Genomic DNA, 18,078 nt, shown 5'->3' on the forward strand with positions numbered 1-18,078 from the left:
TGTGAGGATGTGTTGCAGGAACAGACCTCAAATTATTAGTTCCTCTGTCCAGGGAAAGGTGCCTTATTTCTGTAAAGCACCAGTACATTGATAGTGCTATAATAAATAAATAATACTAATAATGTGAAATGAGATTTTTGCAGGTAGAAATAGATATGTGAGCAAATTTTGCTCCTGCACAAAATAGAGGGCTGCTGAAAATGAGGCCCTGATTGTTAGAAATGCTGCAGTGCAATATTTAAAAATAATAAACACCAACTTAAGTTTTATTAATTCAAATAAGTCTTTGAAGAACAGGAATAATAACTATTTACATCCCAGTTGACCTTTCTGTTGTGAATTTTTTGGTAAACATTTATTACGTGTATAAAAATATACTTCTTCAAAATCAGTCGCCTTTAAAAAATAAAGGTTCATAATTAATCTTGTTTCCATAAAAAATAAATACCAGGTGCATAGACTAATGGGGGGTGGGAAATCCTCCCTCTAATCCACATGAAGCAAAGAATTCCAGTTCCTCTAACATACTGCAATATGGTACATTTAATAACTCAGCATTTCACAGAAAACAATGGAATTTAGCCTTCAGTCTAGACAATATGCTAAGATCTTGTTCCTAAAAGCTATTTGGCAAAGCAAATGACAGTCTTTAAAAAAAAAAAACAACCCAAAACCCAAATTCAACCTGCCCAAAATAACATGTCAAGTAAGTATGCTCTCGTTTTCATTTACTGTCTATTGTTTGATTACTATTTGGTTGTCTCCGTTCCCCTCTGCCCTCACACCCCACTTCAATTCATTGGACCCACTTGTGCGCAGGAAATTATACACTTGCTAGTAACTCTAGATACCAAAGAGCCTACTTAAAGCAACAGCATTAGATGTCCTACTGTAAGTGAACCCAGTTTAAAATTGGTCTCTCTTCAAAATATGAAGTTAAATAAGAGACATTTGGGCTGTGTTACAAAGTTAAGATAAACACACATATAACATACTGTAGCTTTTACGATTTGGCTAAATCTCCAGCTGTCATGTTCCAGATGCCCAAGGGTGTCAGGACAAAAAGTGTATTCCAGGACTGGCAAGAGGTTTTGCATCTTTTATTACTTGAAAGCAAAAGTTGTATTTACGGACCATATAGACACATGTTTTTAGACAGAAGCAAAACACTAGTCAGTGATGTGAATTACAGTAGAGGAATGGCATGGGCTTGAACGTGAGTGCAGCAGAACATTCAGAGTGCTCATGCCAACGATGTCAGATAAAAATGCATCAACCATCCCCTCTGGGTACAGAGCTATGTCTTCTCATGTCTTGCCCTTGCAATAATATTACTGACTCTTTTCCAAATACTGTAAAGCATTCCACAACCCAACTTGTGGTTGTCAGTGTACTTTTTGAGACATTCTCCTACTGTTTTTATCTTTGTCACTAGCCTTCATAAAATGTCTGAATATTTAAAAAAAAAAAACCCACACACAACCAAAACCCCTCGGCCTTTAACTCTGACAAGAAACAAAAGCGCTTCACTGACATTTAGTGTATCATCAGTCTAGGTACATGAAGAATTTTACTAAGATATTTTCCTGAGTATAGCTGATGTGTGCAGACTGTGCATGAGAACTGCTCTAACTGATACCAGCTGCAAAAGGCCACAAAGGCTGAAAAATAGGGGTGGCACAGGATGCCCACTTTCTTCTGGCATTTCCCTCTTTTCCTTGTACTGCTAGCAGCTGGGAGGGCAAATGGCGTAAAGGGCTTTTCTGCAGCTCAGCACCACAGGAGCATCACTCTTACACTGGTGTGATCCTTTCTGGGCCATTTAATCCAGTTTTAGGGCCAGATTCTGCCAGGAATCAGAGCCAATACAAACATTCTTGTAAAGACACATGGAAAACTTCCTCAACAATATTAAAGGAGCCTCCATTGCTCCAAATTTATACATGGTTATAGCTTTATTAGTTGATACCTTACTGACAGTGGTACACATCAGTGTAGAGTAATGATCTACATACTGTGGTCCATGTACCGCTAGTGGGCCACAGGGCATTTCCAAGTTGTCTCTGAAACAACTTCCACTGACCATATGAAGCATGAACAGGTGAGGCAAGAGTTAGTCCCACCATTCTAGAAAGTTAAAATCATGTATTCATTCACTATTCTACAAACCTTACTCTTGCTTGTGCATCCTTGTGTTCTTCTGCCTAAGAGATGAACAGGAACTGAAGTCTGTTAATGATTCTCTTTCTTTACTGGGTGGGGTTTTTTTTTTTTGTGTCATTTCCAGACTGATCAAATTTGCTGAGGGAGAGGAAACTCAATGTGAAGGAGTAGGAAACACACAGGAAGACAGAACCAGTGACCTGGAGAGATTAGAGCAGTGGGAGCTACAGGCAATGAGAGGCAATTTGGTCCTAATAAATTTGAAATCCTATACCAGGTAGAGGAAATAAGTCATGCTGATAGAAAATAGAGAGCAAGGAAAGAGAATCATAGCTATACTCATGATTTCAAAGTTTATTTTCCTCTTGTCTCCTTAATTTAGTTTTGAATTGCACCAATTTCTTATCTTAAAAGAGAACAGAAATCTAAACAAGAAAAGAAAAAAAGTACAAACGTATTTCACCCTTTCATAGGATTTTACACCTTCTTAATACTTACAGTGTCTTTAATAAGTTATGGTGGAAATATTCTACGTACGGGTAATATATAACGTAGTGAAGAACTAAAAGAGATTATGCATTAACACAGTAATGACGGTGATAGAATATGTGAAGAATATTTCAACATGCATCTGGTATATTTTTTATTTGCCTCTTTACTAGAACAACAGGTTCAATAGCTTCAAGCTATTCCCCACAGAGCTATAATTAGTGCTTAAAGTGCAACCAAAAAAAAATAAAAGGGGTTGGCTGAAACCTGAAATCTGAACCTGTGGAATGCTGGAATGAATTTCTACTTTTCCTAAACAAAACAAAATAAAGCCAGTTACAGGGCTGCCGCATGCATCATAGATTCTGCCTATCTGTTCATGTTATCTATTCATTATGATTCATTATTACCATGAAAAAATACTGCATTATTGTCCGACAAAAATAAACAAACCAAAAATTCCAGGTTTTCCAAAATATTGTTAAACCAAGAGTAGATTTAGGATGAGACACTTTCTGGTTAATAATAGGTAAAGTTTTCTCATTACACAAAGCCCAAGTAAAGAGGCACTGTGCGAGAGCTATGCAGGGTTTGGGTGAGGGATGGAATTCACCTCCCTAACCTACAGCGAGGATTCAATCAGCTCTTACTGTCCTTTTGCAGTTACCTGTTGAAACCCCCTAGACAGGGATTTGTGGCCAACAGATCCATGTAAGTATAGACCTAGTGGTGATACCTAAATTCCTATTCCCACCAGGTATTCACAAGTAGTGAAGAGCACAGCTCCATGGTACACATTAGGGTGCAGATTCTGCAGCTGCCAACCCGCTCAGCAGTGACGCTGTTCAGCGGGGACTTCTGTAGCCCCAGTGCCATAAGAGAATGAAAAATAAATCCACATTTCTAAGAAAAGTACACAAGGTAGGTACAGAGATTTTCACAGGGATTGGGGGAAGGAATCCTCTTCCCAGACACAAGCAACCGAGATGCTGCTCCATGGCTGCCTTTATAGACTTAGGGCTGCAGTAGCCCCTGTGTATGGACTGTCCCCACCACATGGGTGTGGTTGGGGAGAAAGGATGTGATCTGTCTTAGTGTCAGATCTATTGGCTTCACCTTCCTTACCCTAACCTCACTCTGTGGTGCAGCAAACCCTTGAGTACGAACTGGCTTCATGAAATCCTGCTCTCCGCACAGGCAGTAGAAAAGCACAGACTCTGCTGTGTCCAGATCCCTACAGTTCTGCGGAGAAGGGGGATGAGAGACTTAATTAACCAGATTCTTTTATTGTTTAAATGCATCCTCACTGAAATGAGTACATTTTAAACATATGGAAAGGACCAATTTTTTTCCAAAGTGGCTTGTTAATTTTGGTTTCCCAATTTAAGACTTATCCTAAGTCAGAGACTGGATGTATTTTATGTTAATCTATTTCAAGTTGGGCACCCAAAATAAGAGGCCCCTTTTGAAAAGCTGGCCCTTAGGCCATATCACTCCTCTGGCTTGTTAGAACAGTTTCCACAAATGTGTGAGGGATGGGATGAGGTAATTAATATAATCTGTTTCCAATACCCTTTGTGACACTGTATGGAAACTGTGGACATTTTGAGGTATGTTTTCCTGTAACTTTCTTTCCAAGTTTTTCTGCCTTTTGGATGTGTATATCACATTGAATCTAATGTAGGAACATTTGTTACATTATTTTATTTTCTGTAAACTTTCTTTTTGCACTATATACTGATCATCTGTGGAAAAACTGCATATAACAAATAGTACTGCTATAAAGGAATCTTCTATTTATTTCCAAAAGAAAACAGAATGCATAGTATCACAGTACATCTAGGCATTATGAAAACTAAACTTTGCTACTTTACTGATTGGAAGACAGTATTTGTAATCTAGAGTGTTTTAGCAGAGCACTTGGAATTGCCAACTTCATGCAAAGCATAGACTGAAAAAAAAATTCTAGTTTCATGACATATATGGAGGTTGTCACCTAATCTGAGTTTGCTGGGCAGCATTAATTTGGAAAGGACTAGAGCACATCCAGCACAAGATATTCTTGCAAAACCATTCAGTGTCCTAATATGTGTGCTTTAACACAGCCACATACATTTAGAAATAAAGATTTGTTTCAAGAACTGCATCCTGGAAATCAGTGACACTGAAAGGCACTTAGGGGGTCATGGTTAATAACTAATTGAACATGATCTCCCATGCAATTCAGTGGCTGAGAGCAAACCTGATTCCTGAATGTGTAAACTGGGAAATAGCTAGCAGGAATAGGGAAGTGGTATTACCTTAGTATTCAGCATTAGTGAGACCATTACTGAAAAACTGTGTCCTCTTCTGGTGTCCAAACTTTAAAAAAAGGATATTGACAAATTGGAAAGGGTTCAGAAAAGAACTACAAAAATGTGTTGAGGTCTGTAAAATCTCACCCAACCATGAAAGGGTAAATACGATCAATCTATTCCGTTTACCCGAGATGAGTGGTGTGGTATGGGAGTCAATGCCAGATCCATGTAATGCTGTGCAGTGGTGGTCAGTCTAGAGCTGCCCATACCATCATCCACAGGCCCCATGCAATGCTATGCAATGATGCCTTCTTGCCTTAAAATCTATGATCCTATACAAATGATGTAGGCCAATGATATCATCTTATGTTATCAGGAAGTATCAGCTGTGACATTAAAATGTAAACGTCACTACACTGTGTGCAATTAGCCTGTCCTTCAGAATGAGCAATTAGAGATATCATCTGTGTTGTATTAACAACCAACACAATTCACTGTAAAGCAGAAGCTCCACATTTTTCACTCAAAATCATGAAGTAAAAAAATTGTTATTTGCTCATATATCACAGCCATGGGGGCTATACAGTACCTGTAACAGAAAATTTCTGTGCTCAGTCGAGTGACCAATGTAGGGGGGCTAACCCACTGAGTGACCTTGGGAAAATCATTTTTAGCCAACCTATCATAAGTTAGTGTACACTTTTGCACATGTCCAGCTTGCCTGCATACCAATCATACATGGACATACAATTCTGGATTTGCATGTACACACGTATGTGCTCATGGAAACCCCAAATTGTAGACATATATATAAAAGCATACACAAAAGTGAGTATACACTTCAAAGGATGTGGCCTTAACCTGTCTGTGCCTCAGTTTCTTCATCCGTACAATGGGATAATAGCCATTTTTGTGACATGCTTTTGAGATACCCAATTGAAACTCTCGACAGAAGTATAAATATTATTATTGTATTTCAGTGCAAATCTGCAACAAAGTGAATGTTTTGTGTAGACAACACTTACGTGTTCCTCTTAAACCCATGCAAATTATGATGACAGACAAAGTTAATAACATTTTTAAATATATTTAAGAACAGTCTGTTATTTGCTTCAGCACAGGCAGCAACCCCTCTGCCTAAACAGTTACACATTATATACATTGCCCTCCACCATTGGAATCATCTTATTCTTTCTTGCCATTTCCCTATTTGGGGTTGGCGACCTTTATAGCCTTCTTCCAAAATTCGTAATTGTATGCCTAGCTGTTAGGCAAATTGGTCTCTCTAAGGTACACAGATATCTAGTCTTTTGCTTCCTCCCTTGTCCTCTTCCTTCCACAACCATTGCAAGGACCATCTTACCAATATAACTCTCAGGTCTGCACTGGTCATGTCCACATCAATGTAGCCTAGCCTCCCTGAACTTTTCAACTAGGACAACCTGCATAAGGCTCCTTTTGCTTCTTATCACAGAGTGTTCAATCACTTCACCATCTTCATTTTGGTGGTGGAGTGCACGCTGATTTCTTTTCTTGTGGACGTCCGAGGCTCTGCTCCATATATTAGGATGGGTCGAATAACACTCTACCTTTAACTTTATTGGCATCTTTTTATTACAGTCCAACTGGTGGAATCTCCTGGTATTATTTTTTTAAAGAAATAAATCCACATGTAATTCCCTCTCCTAAATTCTTGCACTTGAGTTTGAGGGCTGTTCAGTGACTGTAGGAGAGCCTTCTGCTTCGAAAATACACTTGAATACACACTCTGCAACCAAAGTTGGTGAAGCGAGAGAGATGAAAAGGGGCAGTGATGATGGGAGGGGAGGCACCAAGCCGAGTTCTCACAAGAGGTTCAGCAGCACGACATCAGATCATTAATGTCCATCAAACATTTTGGCTTATATCCAGCTCACTAACAGAACAGCGTAGTGGGAATGAAATGAAGGCCACTGTTCTGACACGCAGGCAAAAAGCCAAAGATCCTGATTTAGATTTCTCTGCCTGTCTTTCTCCCCTTTTATATTACATTAAGGATGACCTGCTCTGCCACAGCTTTAGCGTAGCTCATGTGTATGCAGAACAGGTGATGCAAAATCAATAATGGAAAACAAGTGAAGCTGGCTGCTCATTGTCACAGCCCAGATAACTGGCTCTTTGAAACCTTGCTACACAAAATGCCAACAGTAGCCACAACTCTCCAGAAACATAGTTATGGTATCTTTGCCAAGGAACATGTAAAAATAAAAGCAGAATAATTTAAAGTCATGACTACGTAATCCTATCAACAAACTTACTCTTTCTTATATCTACATTACAAATATGCCTGCTTGTGTGGACAAAACATAATGTTCAAATCTAGATCAGAGAACTATCTCTAACCTGATTTAACAAATGGCCTGTGTATACAGGAGGTCAGACTAAATGATCTAACGGTTCCTTCTGTCCCTAAAATCTTTGAATCTTTTAAACATTTGGGTTTTTCCTCCCATACAAGGAAGAGGAAAACTTTATTACGTGGTTTGTCCAGAACCTTGTTTTACTACAATAAATAAGCCTGTATATTTTATAGTGTTGACATATCATATACCGATATACCCTTTTCTTCAAAAATGTTACTCTTGGACATATTGCTCTAAACTTGATTTTTCATCTAAAACTGAATTGTGCAATTATAATAGAATAGTTTTTCAGGTTATTAAATCTACTAGTTGTTATACACTGGCGTTTAAAACACAGACCTTTTGAATGGATGCATTTTCCATGCTAGCTAATACAATGCTGGTACCTATAACATTTCCAAGAAAAAAATCCCTTGCCAATTGAAAGTATGATGCCAAGGTAACTTTGCCATTTGAAATTAATACTATTTGAAAACAAACTCTCCAAGGGCAAAAGTACTCATCAGATTCATGAACTTAAGTATCATAGAATTACACAAACCAACCTAAAGATGATGTAAAATTATGGTGCTTGAGACTAGTTTACAACATTTTCCCTTCTCCATTCTTTATCCTAATCTTGCATAGCAGCTGTACAGCACCTTTAATTTCTGTCTGAGATTTTCATTTTTTAAACTTTTGCTATTACTTTGTGTCATTTTAAAAAAAACACATTTGTCTTTTTCAATTTATGGCATGTTGTTCTTTTTCTATGAACCACTGAAAAATGTACTTATTAAAATTATTTATTTTTGTTATTTTGTATAGGATTTAGCCCTAGGGTGAACAGACAGCAAGTGTGAAAAATCCGGACGGGGGTGGGGGTAATAGGAGCCTATATAAGGAAAAGATCTAAAAATTGGGACTGTCCCTATAAAATCAGGACATCTGGTCACCCTAATTAGCCCAGTGGATTTTTCAAAAAATTTCAGACACCCTGCATGAATCTTTTAATTGGAATGATACAACCGAAAGATAATGTGGACATGCTTTCAAAAATCAGTCTCTCAGTGGCCTGAAGAAGGGGTGGTGATTCTTGAAAAGACATACCGATTTCACTTTTATTTGGTTAGTTCAATAAAGAGGGATCATTCAGTTTAATTACATTTTAATCAAAGTCATTATTCAGCAGCACCTGTAATTTTCTTAATTAAACATACTGTGCACAATTTTTCCTCTCAGACCCACTTAAAGGATCTTGCTTCTATATTCCTGCTTGCGTTAGCATCCATGGGAGATGTGTCTTGTAGGACTAAAGCAGAATATCAAGTCCAGATCTACTACGTGGATCTGCAAGATGAACCTGCCAACTTTCCCATTGTCAGTCTATTACTTTAACATGGAACAAAGATGCTAAATGTATTGCTGTAGTTACTGTTTAGGACCAGTATTTTTAAAAAGAAAGGCCAAGATCTGTGTGCAAAATTGTGTGGGGAATTGCCTGCGTACCTTCGTTTGTACAACTATTATAACAGCTTTTATAAATTAGAGGATTTGGCATGGTTCCTAACCAGCAATTTGTGTAAACCCTGTGATCTGAAAAATCCCCATATAAAAACAGCACTTGTCATATTTCAGTGCAAAAAGCAGAAAGAGGAGCTTTATTCTAAGACCAAAGAAGGAACTATATTAGAATGAATAAGGAAAACCGCATCTCTCTTTCACTGATTCACTATAGAGCTTCTGTCTGAGAGCATTCCATAATGCTATACTGACTTGCCTCCTGCTACAGTTTTAAAGAGACAGCACACACCCACCCTTTCAGCAACTTCTGACTCAGCAGTTCTGCTTCTTCCATTCAGACATCTGCTGATTTTAGTCTGGTGATAAGGTACTTTAAATATTTCAGATTTTAATTATTAATTCTAAAAATTTTTTAAAAAATACTTCTTTTGCATAAATGTACGTGCTCTCATAGTGGGACCCAGACAACAATTCAGAATAGTGAGACCTGTGTGAATCCTTTTAAAACTCTTCAAGAGGATAAAAGAAATTAAAAATTAAAGGGTATATAACTTGTTCCAAATATTATTGCTTTTATTGTTCTAAGAAATAAGAACAAACTCCCCCTGGACTCTTTATGGAAAAATAATCCATTTATAACTGTACAATGAAGAATTAAATTTATCTTTTGTGCTGTTATCTATGTAAAACAAATCAAACGATTTGGTACTATAATGAAAGTCTGTGGTCTGTTGACGTCACTGCAGATTTACACCAGATGAAGATCAGGCCCTTGAAATTATAAAGAGCAAATGAATATCTGTGTTCTTCTAATATGTGAGTGGGAATAACCTTTTTGTGATTGCATTATCTCAGTGAAATGATGCTCACACACATACACAATTTCTTATTTCATTCAGCTATTTCTTCCCCTTCCTGCAGTTCCGCTAGCTTCCTTAAAGGCTTTGCTGCTGTTGTTCACTGCCATCATTGTCAGATAGTAATAGAATGTGATGGAGCTTTGATAAGTGCTTTGATAAGGCCCTGGTCCAGCAAAACATTTAAACATGTGCTTAACGTTAAGACACTGAAGTCGCTGGAGCTACTCCCATGCTTAAAGTTAAGTATGTACTTAAGAGGTTTGTCGTAGCGGGACCGTATACAGCACATACTGTATTAAGCAAAAGCATGATATGCTGCCACATGTGCCTGCCAGATCTGAACTGAATGGAAGTATCAGTTGCGGAAAGAAATCAATCATGTTACATTGCAGCAGGTCCCAGGGTTAATTAAAACTAGTTTTGTTAGTGGTGTTTACTTTATATTAAATAATAGTAATATTCAGTATGCATATAGTGCTTTCCATCTGCAAAGAGCTTAATAAGTATTAACTAATAAATCATCACAACACTCCTGTCAGGCAGGTAAGCAAATACCCCCATTTTACAGAAAGGTAAACCAAAACAGAAAATTTAAGTCACTTGCCCAAGGCATAGCTGGGATTAGAATTGAAGAATTGAAGAATTCCTGGCTCCCCATCTTGTGCTCAATACTAGGAAAATGACCAGGAGGGATTATTGATATCAATTTTATGTTGTGTTTTACATCTTAGAATTAAACAAACTGTGAATGACTTGAAATGACTTGAAATCCTCTAGTACTGCATACAGATAATCTAGGCTCTTACATGTTCTTATAACTGTTACTATCCGCCTCCCTCACCCACTCCACCTGTTTTTTTGCTATGATCAACTGCTGTGGCATATTATAAAGTAACATGAGCTCTTCAAGGCAAATACAGTCTTTTACTGATGCATACGCTCCAAATACTCCAAAGCTACTGCTAATTATATTTTGCTAAATTCAGTCCTAGTATAAGTGGTTACAGCTCTCACTGACTTAAATATTAGCTGCACCTCCTGAATTTGGTCCCCAGTATTGTTATATTTCAACATTGGAATGAACAGCCAAATGATCTCTTGATCACTTTGAAGAAATATTTTGTGCTGATCTCACCTCTTACAATCCTAGAGCTGTCGTCTTTTTGCTAGAAAGTCTATCACTACATTCAAAACAGTGCTCAGACCTTCAAATGTGCAATTTTAAAATAGTTTTCATTGAGTGGTTCTCAGCCAGGGGTATGTAGAGGTTTTCCAGGGGGTACATCAACTCATCTAGATATTTGCCTAGTTTTACAACAGTGCTACATAAAAAGCCCTAGCAAAGTCAGTACAAACTAAAATTTCATACAGAAATGACTTGTTTATACTGCTCTATATACTATACACTGAAATGTAAGTACAATATTTATATTCTAATTAATTCTAATTGATTTATTTTATAATTATATGGTAAAAATGAAAAAGTAAGACTTTTTCAGTTAATAGTGTGCTGTGACACTTTTGTATTTTGATATCTGATTTTGTAAGCAAGTAGGTTTTAAGTGAGGTGAAACTTGGGGATAAGCAAGACAAATCAAACTCCTGAAAAGGGGACAGTAATCTGGAAAGGTTGAGAGCCATTGACCTAACTCTAAACAGGGGAAAGAGGCAAAAGTGCTATTTTTCCTTTAAGCAAAACTAAGCTCCTTCTTATCAGCAATGTGTCTTGAAAGCTTTAGATTTCCCTGCTTGTGCACATGCGCCCATGACATGACCTGGTGTTTAAGGAAACCTACCGTTCTGATGCCATTCTCAAAGGCCTGACGTGCTAGAGAAGCAGGTCCGTCCACAGTCTTCCCATCATCATCAGGACCCCAGCTGGCACTGTAGATGTGTATATGTTGTGGATTCAGACTGAGAGACTTTGCTTCCACCATGTCCGTAACATCACCGTCCAGCATCCTCACTCCTTCAAAACAAGAGGCAGTGAATGTGAGAACTAGACTAATGAAGTATGTTTGAAAAATTATGTGAAAAATACAGAGAGCTACTCTTTTCGGATTACATTTCTTAAGTTCTTATTGATTATGGCACTCAAATTGTAAAGTCGATTTCTCTAAAGCTTTAGGAAACATCTGTGCTCAAATTCCTTCATCCAATACACAATGTTTGAATTTTAAAGAAAAACTTTAATTTTGGGGAAAACTTAAAAAAAATTATTTCAACCTCAGTGCATTTATATTTCTCATTTAAAAATAATTATAATTTCCTTTCCTTCTCTATGACACAGGGCAATTTCAGACATGGCAATTCTAATTTGATAGACATAAAACACAGGATGTACGCTGATAGATAAGCACAGGATTATGTCTTCATTGCAGGATTCTGCAAAAGGAGAAGCTGGGGAGGACGTTCTTAGGTACTAGCAAAAGTGTTATAGAAAGTTACTGACAAACCATAGCATTCTTTGCATAACATTATTCTACCTCAATTGCAAAACTGCGAACATCCCTCTCTAGGTAGGAAACTGTGTAAGGCCTGCTTCTGAAATTCAGTTGTGTATGTGGAACTCCCATTTATGTCAATGGCAGTTATGCATAAATAAGGGATCTCAAGATCCGACCCTTGGTAAACAGTAGTATTTGACAGACTTGTGTGCCAGTATTTGTAAAGTGGATATCTACATGACAGCATGGTGTTTTAGGAGCAGTGTGATGAGAAAGGCTGAAGGTTGTAAACTAAGAATATTTTGGAATTTTAAATAAATATTCTTGTTCAAGTCAACCATAACATTTCAATATAATTTAATCTTGAGGGAGCAGCCAATTGAGGTCAGTTTAAAACTTTCTCACACCTTAATAAGTAGCAGCAATAAAAGGATAACCTCCAAGTCAATGAGACATCTGATCAAAGATTTTCATTTTTAAATAATAATTAGTATGTAATTGTATGAGATAGTATATGTTGATGTTCACTTCCATAATTAACATATTTGAAGTCTTTTCCCATTTAATAGGAATATTGCTATTTATAAATCAAATTTATATATTTTAATTATAAGAACACAGATTTGTTCATGAGTTTGCACTGAATTAAGCTGAGTGTTTACCAAGGCCTTACCTTCCAAGGTATACAGATTGGTTTGTTGATAAAGGATCTATTTTTTCTCATTCTAATTGACTGGAAATTGAGAAGTGATCATATTTCTAAATTCACACAAAAACTGCCCAGGTTCTGTGAGATAATGAACTTGTCCAAACAGTGATCTCACTATGAATTTTACTTCATAAAAAAGCAATTTAAACAACTTTGGTAATCTCAGGTTTTATTTTGCCTCCTCAGCAATCTTAAAAAGTTAATGAGGGGCAAAAGGTGTGTTCTCATTCTTTCAAGCATATCAATATATTTGGTTCCAAACTAAAACACCAAAAGGTATACTACATTTAAACAAATCAAGATAAAAAACAGAGGGAGAGAATTTCATTTTAGTTACTACAACAATGCAACATGCTTTATGAATGTAGCATTCACTACAGTGAATAGTAAAACCAAGTTCTATCCCTGGCATCTGAAATAATTTACACCATGTTTAATGTTAACAAATATCACCGTGGTAAAATCCAGAAGCAGCCTGTCCACTCTTCTCTTTTTGCCAACAGTTAGCAGACATCAAGTGCAACTTTTATCAATGGACATATCATTGGCTATTTTAAATAGTTACTTTATTTTTGTAACAATTGCATGAGTTGTTAATTTTGCCCCCTCACAGAACATACAAAGTGGTGTTCTCGTGTGGTGATAGCACAATTATAACCATCCAGAAGGCAATTAGCAGACTTAGTTTCCAGACTGTCCACTAAATCTTCAGAATTCTTTAAACTTTTCCAAATATTTGCCATTAATGTCAAAACCTAAGTGGAATTTTAGTCAGCTCAAACTTCTAACAAATCGTGAAGAAGCATGTGAAAATTAAGTGAAAGCACGTTTTCCTTTCAAATATTTGTTTTTAATCAGTGCCTCACTTAAGCTTAAAGAAACAGCTGAACAAATTCCTTGTCAGTTGAAGACAATCTACATCTGTTCTGTCATAGTTTAGTATAACCGTTTTCCCATCAGGACTCAAGCCCAGCCAAATAACTAAGCACCAAATCCCCACAGATGCTCTGTAACTTCCACAATAAGGCAGAAATAACAACAACAAGACTAACACGGCTGCTACTCTGAAACAACAAGATAGCCATCCCTTTTTATAGCAAACAAAGAGAGCCCAAAACCCTGTAAGTGGTAACTTGCTATGTATGAGTGCTGTAAAAACTGGCAAACATTCAAATAATCACATTTCTTTGGCTCAGCTAAAGGAGGCTCAGCTACAGCAGAGAGGAGTAAGAACCGGAGACACATTGTATGATTTCTTCACAAGAGTTATCTCCCAAACAGCAAAAGAATTAAGGTCCACATTCTAATCTCACTCTCACTGTCTCCTGTCAGCACAGGTCCACAGACGTCAGCAGATTTACTCCTGATTTGCACTGCTGTGAGAGAAGAATCAGACTTTTGAGGAAATTGTTCCCTGCTCTGTTCTGTGGTCAGTGTTTCTGGCATGAATGGAAAAGAGGGGAAGAGGACAAAGCACTTAGAAAAAGGTGAGCATTACTGGTGGATATATTGCAAATGACTTTCCATCACAAACATCATTAATCATAGTTGTTCTGCTGATAGAATTTGATGAAATATTGATGGAAAGGATTTTCTTCCACTTCCGTTTCTTTCCTCTCTACCCCTCCGAGGCCCTGAGAGCACATTCTGGCTGAGGTGAGGAATACTGCTCTCTGGACAAATTCATACCAGTGCAAGCAGGTGCATCTCTGAGAAAGGTGTAAAGTGTTCTCCATCAGTAGGCCAAAAGAGGCTCTGTAAATCCAAGCTTACACTGGGAATTAAGCTGTTAACTGAACACTGGTTCGGTTTAATATGGTTTCAAATATAGCACAGTTTGTCTGACTCGGGCAGATGGGACATAACCATTTTTCAAACCATGTTTAAGAAACATACTCGTGACAGTCCCCAACACATTGTAAATATGCTGGATGAAGCTCTTCCTTCAGTTGCCAGTGGAGTTGCTCAAAGGATGAGTTTTGTTTCTAGTCTAGAGCAAAGTGATTATATTTAGTTTTGATGTGGTTACACTCCCTGTTCACTGGACAGGTAAACCATGTTTAAATCCCATTAGCCTGAATCCGTTTTAAACTATGTTTAAAACAGGCTGTGGCTCAGCAAATATGGCTGAATCCATTGGGACTGTCATGCAGCACTAAACACATTCATGATGCTTAATAAAAATAATGCATTTAAAATCCAGCATTGCCATGCAGAGGAAAGCCTTACAGTATCTGCAGGAGATGTCTGCAACCTTACAGTGTCTTGGTCATTTCATTAGATAGTGTGTAATGTCTTTTTCCCCCCTTCACAACAGCTATTCAGAGCAAAGCTCTTATTTTCCTTTATTTCTTTCAGCATTAACTTTTCTCTGTTCCCCCTCTAGTATTCCCTACTGTCTTTCATGGAGATGAGCCTATTTCACACTTCTGCATTCCCAGATGGCCTCTATTGCAGGACAGAGAATCACCAGTTAATGAGTCTGAAATACAGTGTTTTCCTGAGAAAGAAGGGGAAGTAGAAAGAAAGGGGATGTGATGACCTTATGGTTTCATCAAATGCAAATTGCTCACTTGTATTTAAGGAGTATTCCTGCATGTAGGTCTGTTCACTAACCGATTCATAGATCATGTCTCCATAATATATTACAAGAACTGAAACATATCTTAATTAACCAGGTTTCAGAGTAGCAGCCGTGTTAGTCTGTATCTGCAAAAAGAAAAGGAGTACTTGTGGCACCTTAGAGACTAACAAATGTATTTGAGCGTAAGCTTTCGTGAGCTACAGCTCACTTCATCGGATGCATGCAGTGGAAAATACAGTGGGGAGAGTTAACCTGAAGCAAATACTCACCAGCAACCACACAACAAAACCACTAACCCAGGAACCTTGCAACAAAGCCCGTTGCCAACTGTGTCCACATATCTATTCAGGGGACACCATCATAGGGCCTAATCACAACAACCACACTATCAGAGGCTCGTTCACCTGCGCATCTACCAATGTGATATATGCCATCATGTGCCAGCAATGCCCCTCTGCCATGTACATTGGTCAAACTGGACAGTCTCTACGTAAAAGAATAAATGGACACAAATCAGACGTCAAGAATTATAACATTCAAAAACCAGTCGGAGAACACTTCCATCTCTTTGGTCACTCCATTATAGACTTAAAAGTGGCAACTCTTCAACAAAAAAAACCTTCAAAAACAGACTCCAACAAGAGACTGCTGAATTGGAATTGATTTGCAAACTGGATACAGTTAACTTAGGCTTGAATAAAGACTGGGAGTGGATGTGTCATTACACAAAGTAAAACTATTTCTCCATGTTTATTCCCCCCCGCCCCAACTGTTCCTCACATGTTCTTGTCAACTGCCGGAAATGGCCCAGCTTGATTATCACTACAAAAGGTTTTTCTCCCCCCACTCCTGCTGGTAATAGCTCACCTTACCTGATCACTCTTGTTACAGTGTGTATGATAACACCCATTGTTTCATGTTCTATGTGTATATAAATCTCCCCACTGTATTTTCCACTCCATGCATTCGATGAAGTGAGCTGTAGCTCACGAAAGCTTATGCTCAAATCAATTTGTTAGTCTCTAAGGTGCCAGAAGTACTCCTTTTCTTTTTGCTTAATTAATCAGACACTGTTTAAAAATCTATAGAAATGACTTACAGTGTGATCAAGGGAATGGAATAAATAGCTGTAATAAAATCTCATACTTCAGGGCATACTATGATCACATGCCATGGTTAGGAAGGAAGAAAGTGCTTTCTCAGTAACTATGGTCACAATCAAACAACACACTAATACGCATGCTTAAAGTTAGGCAAGTACTCAAGTGTTTTGCTGGATTGGAGTCCATTTGCACACGTGCATTCTTGATTTGTACACTGATGTCAGAAAAGTACAGCATTGTGCACACGTTGAAATGTGTCTTTGAAAATTTGAGCCAGCATGCTGAGGAGTTACTTCATTCACCACAGCTGCTCAAGTCCAGTTACCCTGACAATTTGTGCACTTAGGGTATGCAGCAGTGGTCTTTCCTCTAATCAGGGTGAGAATATGAACTCGGTCTCTCTCTTTCAACCCATGGAGGGGGAACACATCCAGTGAGGGCATTTTTTCCCTTTACTCGAGGAACAATATTTGATACAATTAGTTTCTGTTATGTCTTCAGATATAAAATTTCAGTAACATCGTTTATGGTATTATATATTATTGGGGAAGATTTTAGAAGCCTACAGGTTTCCTAATTTTGTTATCCTTTGTATTTACATATACTAAATTCCATCTACCCACCCACCTGCCCCCAGGCCAACCTCAGAAATGGCCATCTCTCAAACCAACCAACCACTCAAACACCTGGCTCAAGCCCAGTTCATCCACCATAATAATAAATTTAAAAAAAACCCCACATTATTCTGGAGTAACCTCTACCATCAGCTTCTACTGTCCCTTCCCCCTCACACATAGTTAATCCTGTGTGTCCCTTATACAATTTTTCCCCCACACTCCACCTACCATAACTCCAATATATCCTTGGGACAAGTCTCTTTTTCCCTTCCCTTACCCATTTCTCACATTTCATCAATCAAACCAGCCAGACTCAAACAAATTCATTTCTTTATCTCTCTGCATGGAGGCATCATGATTCTTCCTCTGAGGAAGGGGGAGGCTCCAGGACCTTCCCTTGTCCCTAAGTTATAATAAGAGAAATCTCCTGGAAATTGGAAGAACAAGCCCACTCCTGATCAGTGAGGAACTAAGAGTCTGACCTGCACCTTCCCTACAATGAAATAAAAGCTGGGCAGTAGGGGATAACCATATTCTAGCCCATCCAAAGAAGTCATTAGGGAGAGGTAGGCTGACAAACTCTTTTGTTTGGAAGAGTGGCCTGGTGAGCTGGCTGGAAACTCACTCAACAGCTTTCACCAAAAACACTGGGGACTTTCCATTTCCTGCTATAGATGCAGAGATGCATTTCTTGGGTCACAGTAGATGCCAACAATGTTGTCCTTGCCTTTCCTTAATACTTAAAAAAACATTTTTATACATTCATATTAATAACACGGGTGATTATTTTTTCAGCGTCCCTTTAAAATATGAATAATTATTAATATTGGACCTTTGTGGGGAATAAACAGAAGAGAAGATGATGGCACATTTTTAACATGTAAGAGTGGCACATTATTTCTTG

At 37.9% G+C, this 18,078-nt stretch overlaps 1 protein-coding gene across 2 annotated transcripts in view; it reads right to left on the reverse strand.

The window, feature by feature from the left end:
* The window catches only part of PCSK5 (proprotein convertase subtilisin/kexin type 5), a 299,090-nt gene that overhangs the window by 156,740 nt on the left and 124,272 nt on the right, over window positions 1–18,078 (reverse strand). For both annotated transcript variants that reach the window (XM_077816394.1, XM_077816397.1), the window contains exon 7: window positions 11,511–11,683. In XM_077816394.1, coding sequence (XP_077672520.1) covers window positions 11,511–11,683 — 173 coding nt within the window. The remainder of the gene's footprint in view (window positions 1–11,510; window positions 11,684–18,078) is intronic.

This window comes from Eretmochelys imbricata, chromosome 5 (genome assembly GCF_965152235.1).
Source record: "Eretmochelys imbricata isolate rEreImb1 chromosome 5, rEreImb1.hap1, whole genome shotgun sequence".
Taxonomy (NCBI): Eukaryota; Metazoa; Chordata; order Testudines; family Cheloniidae; genus Eretmochelys; species Eretmochelys imbricata.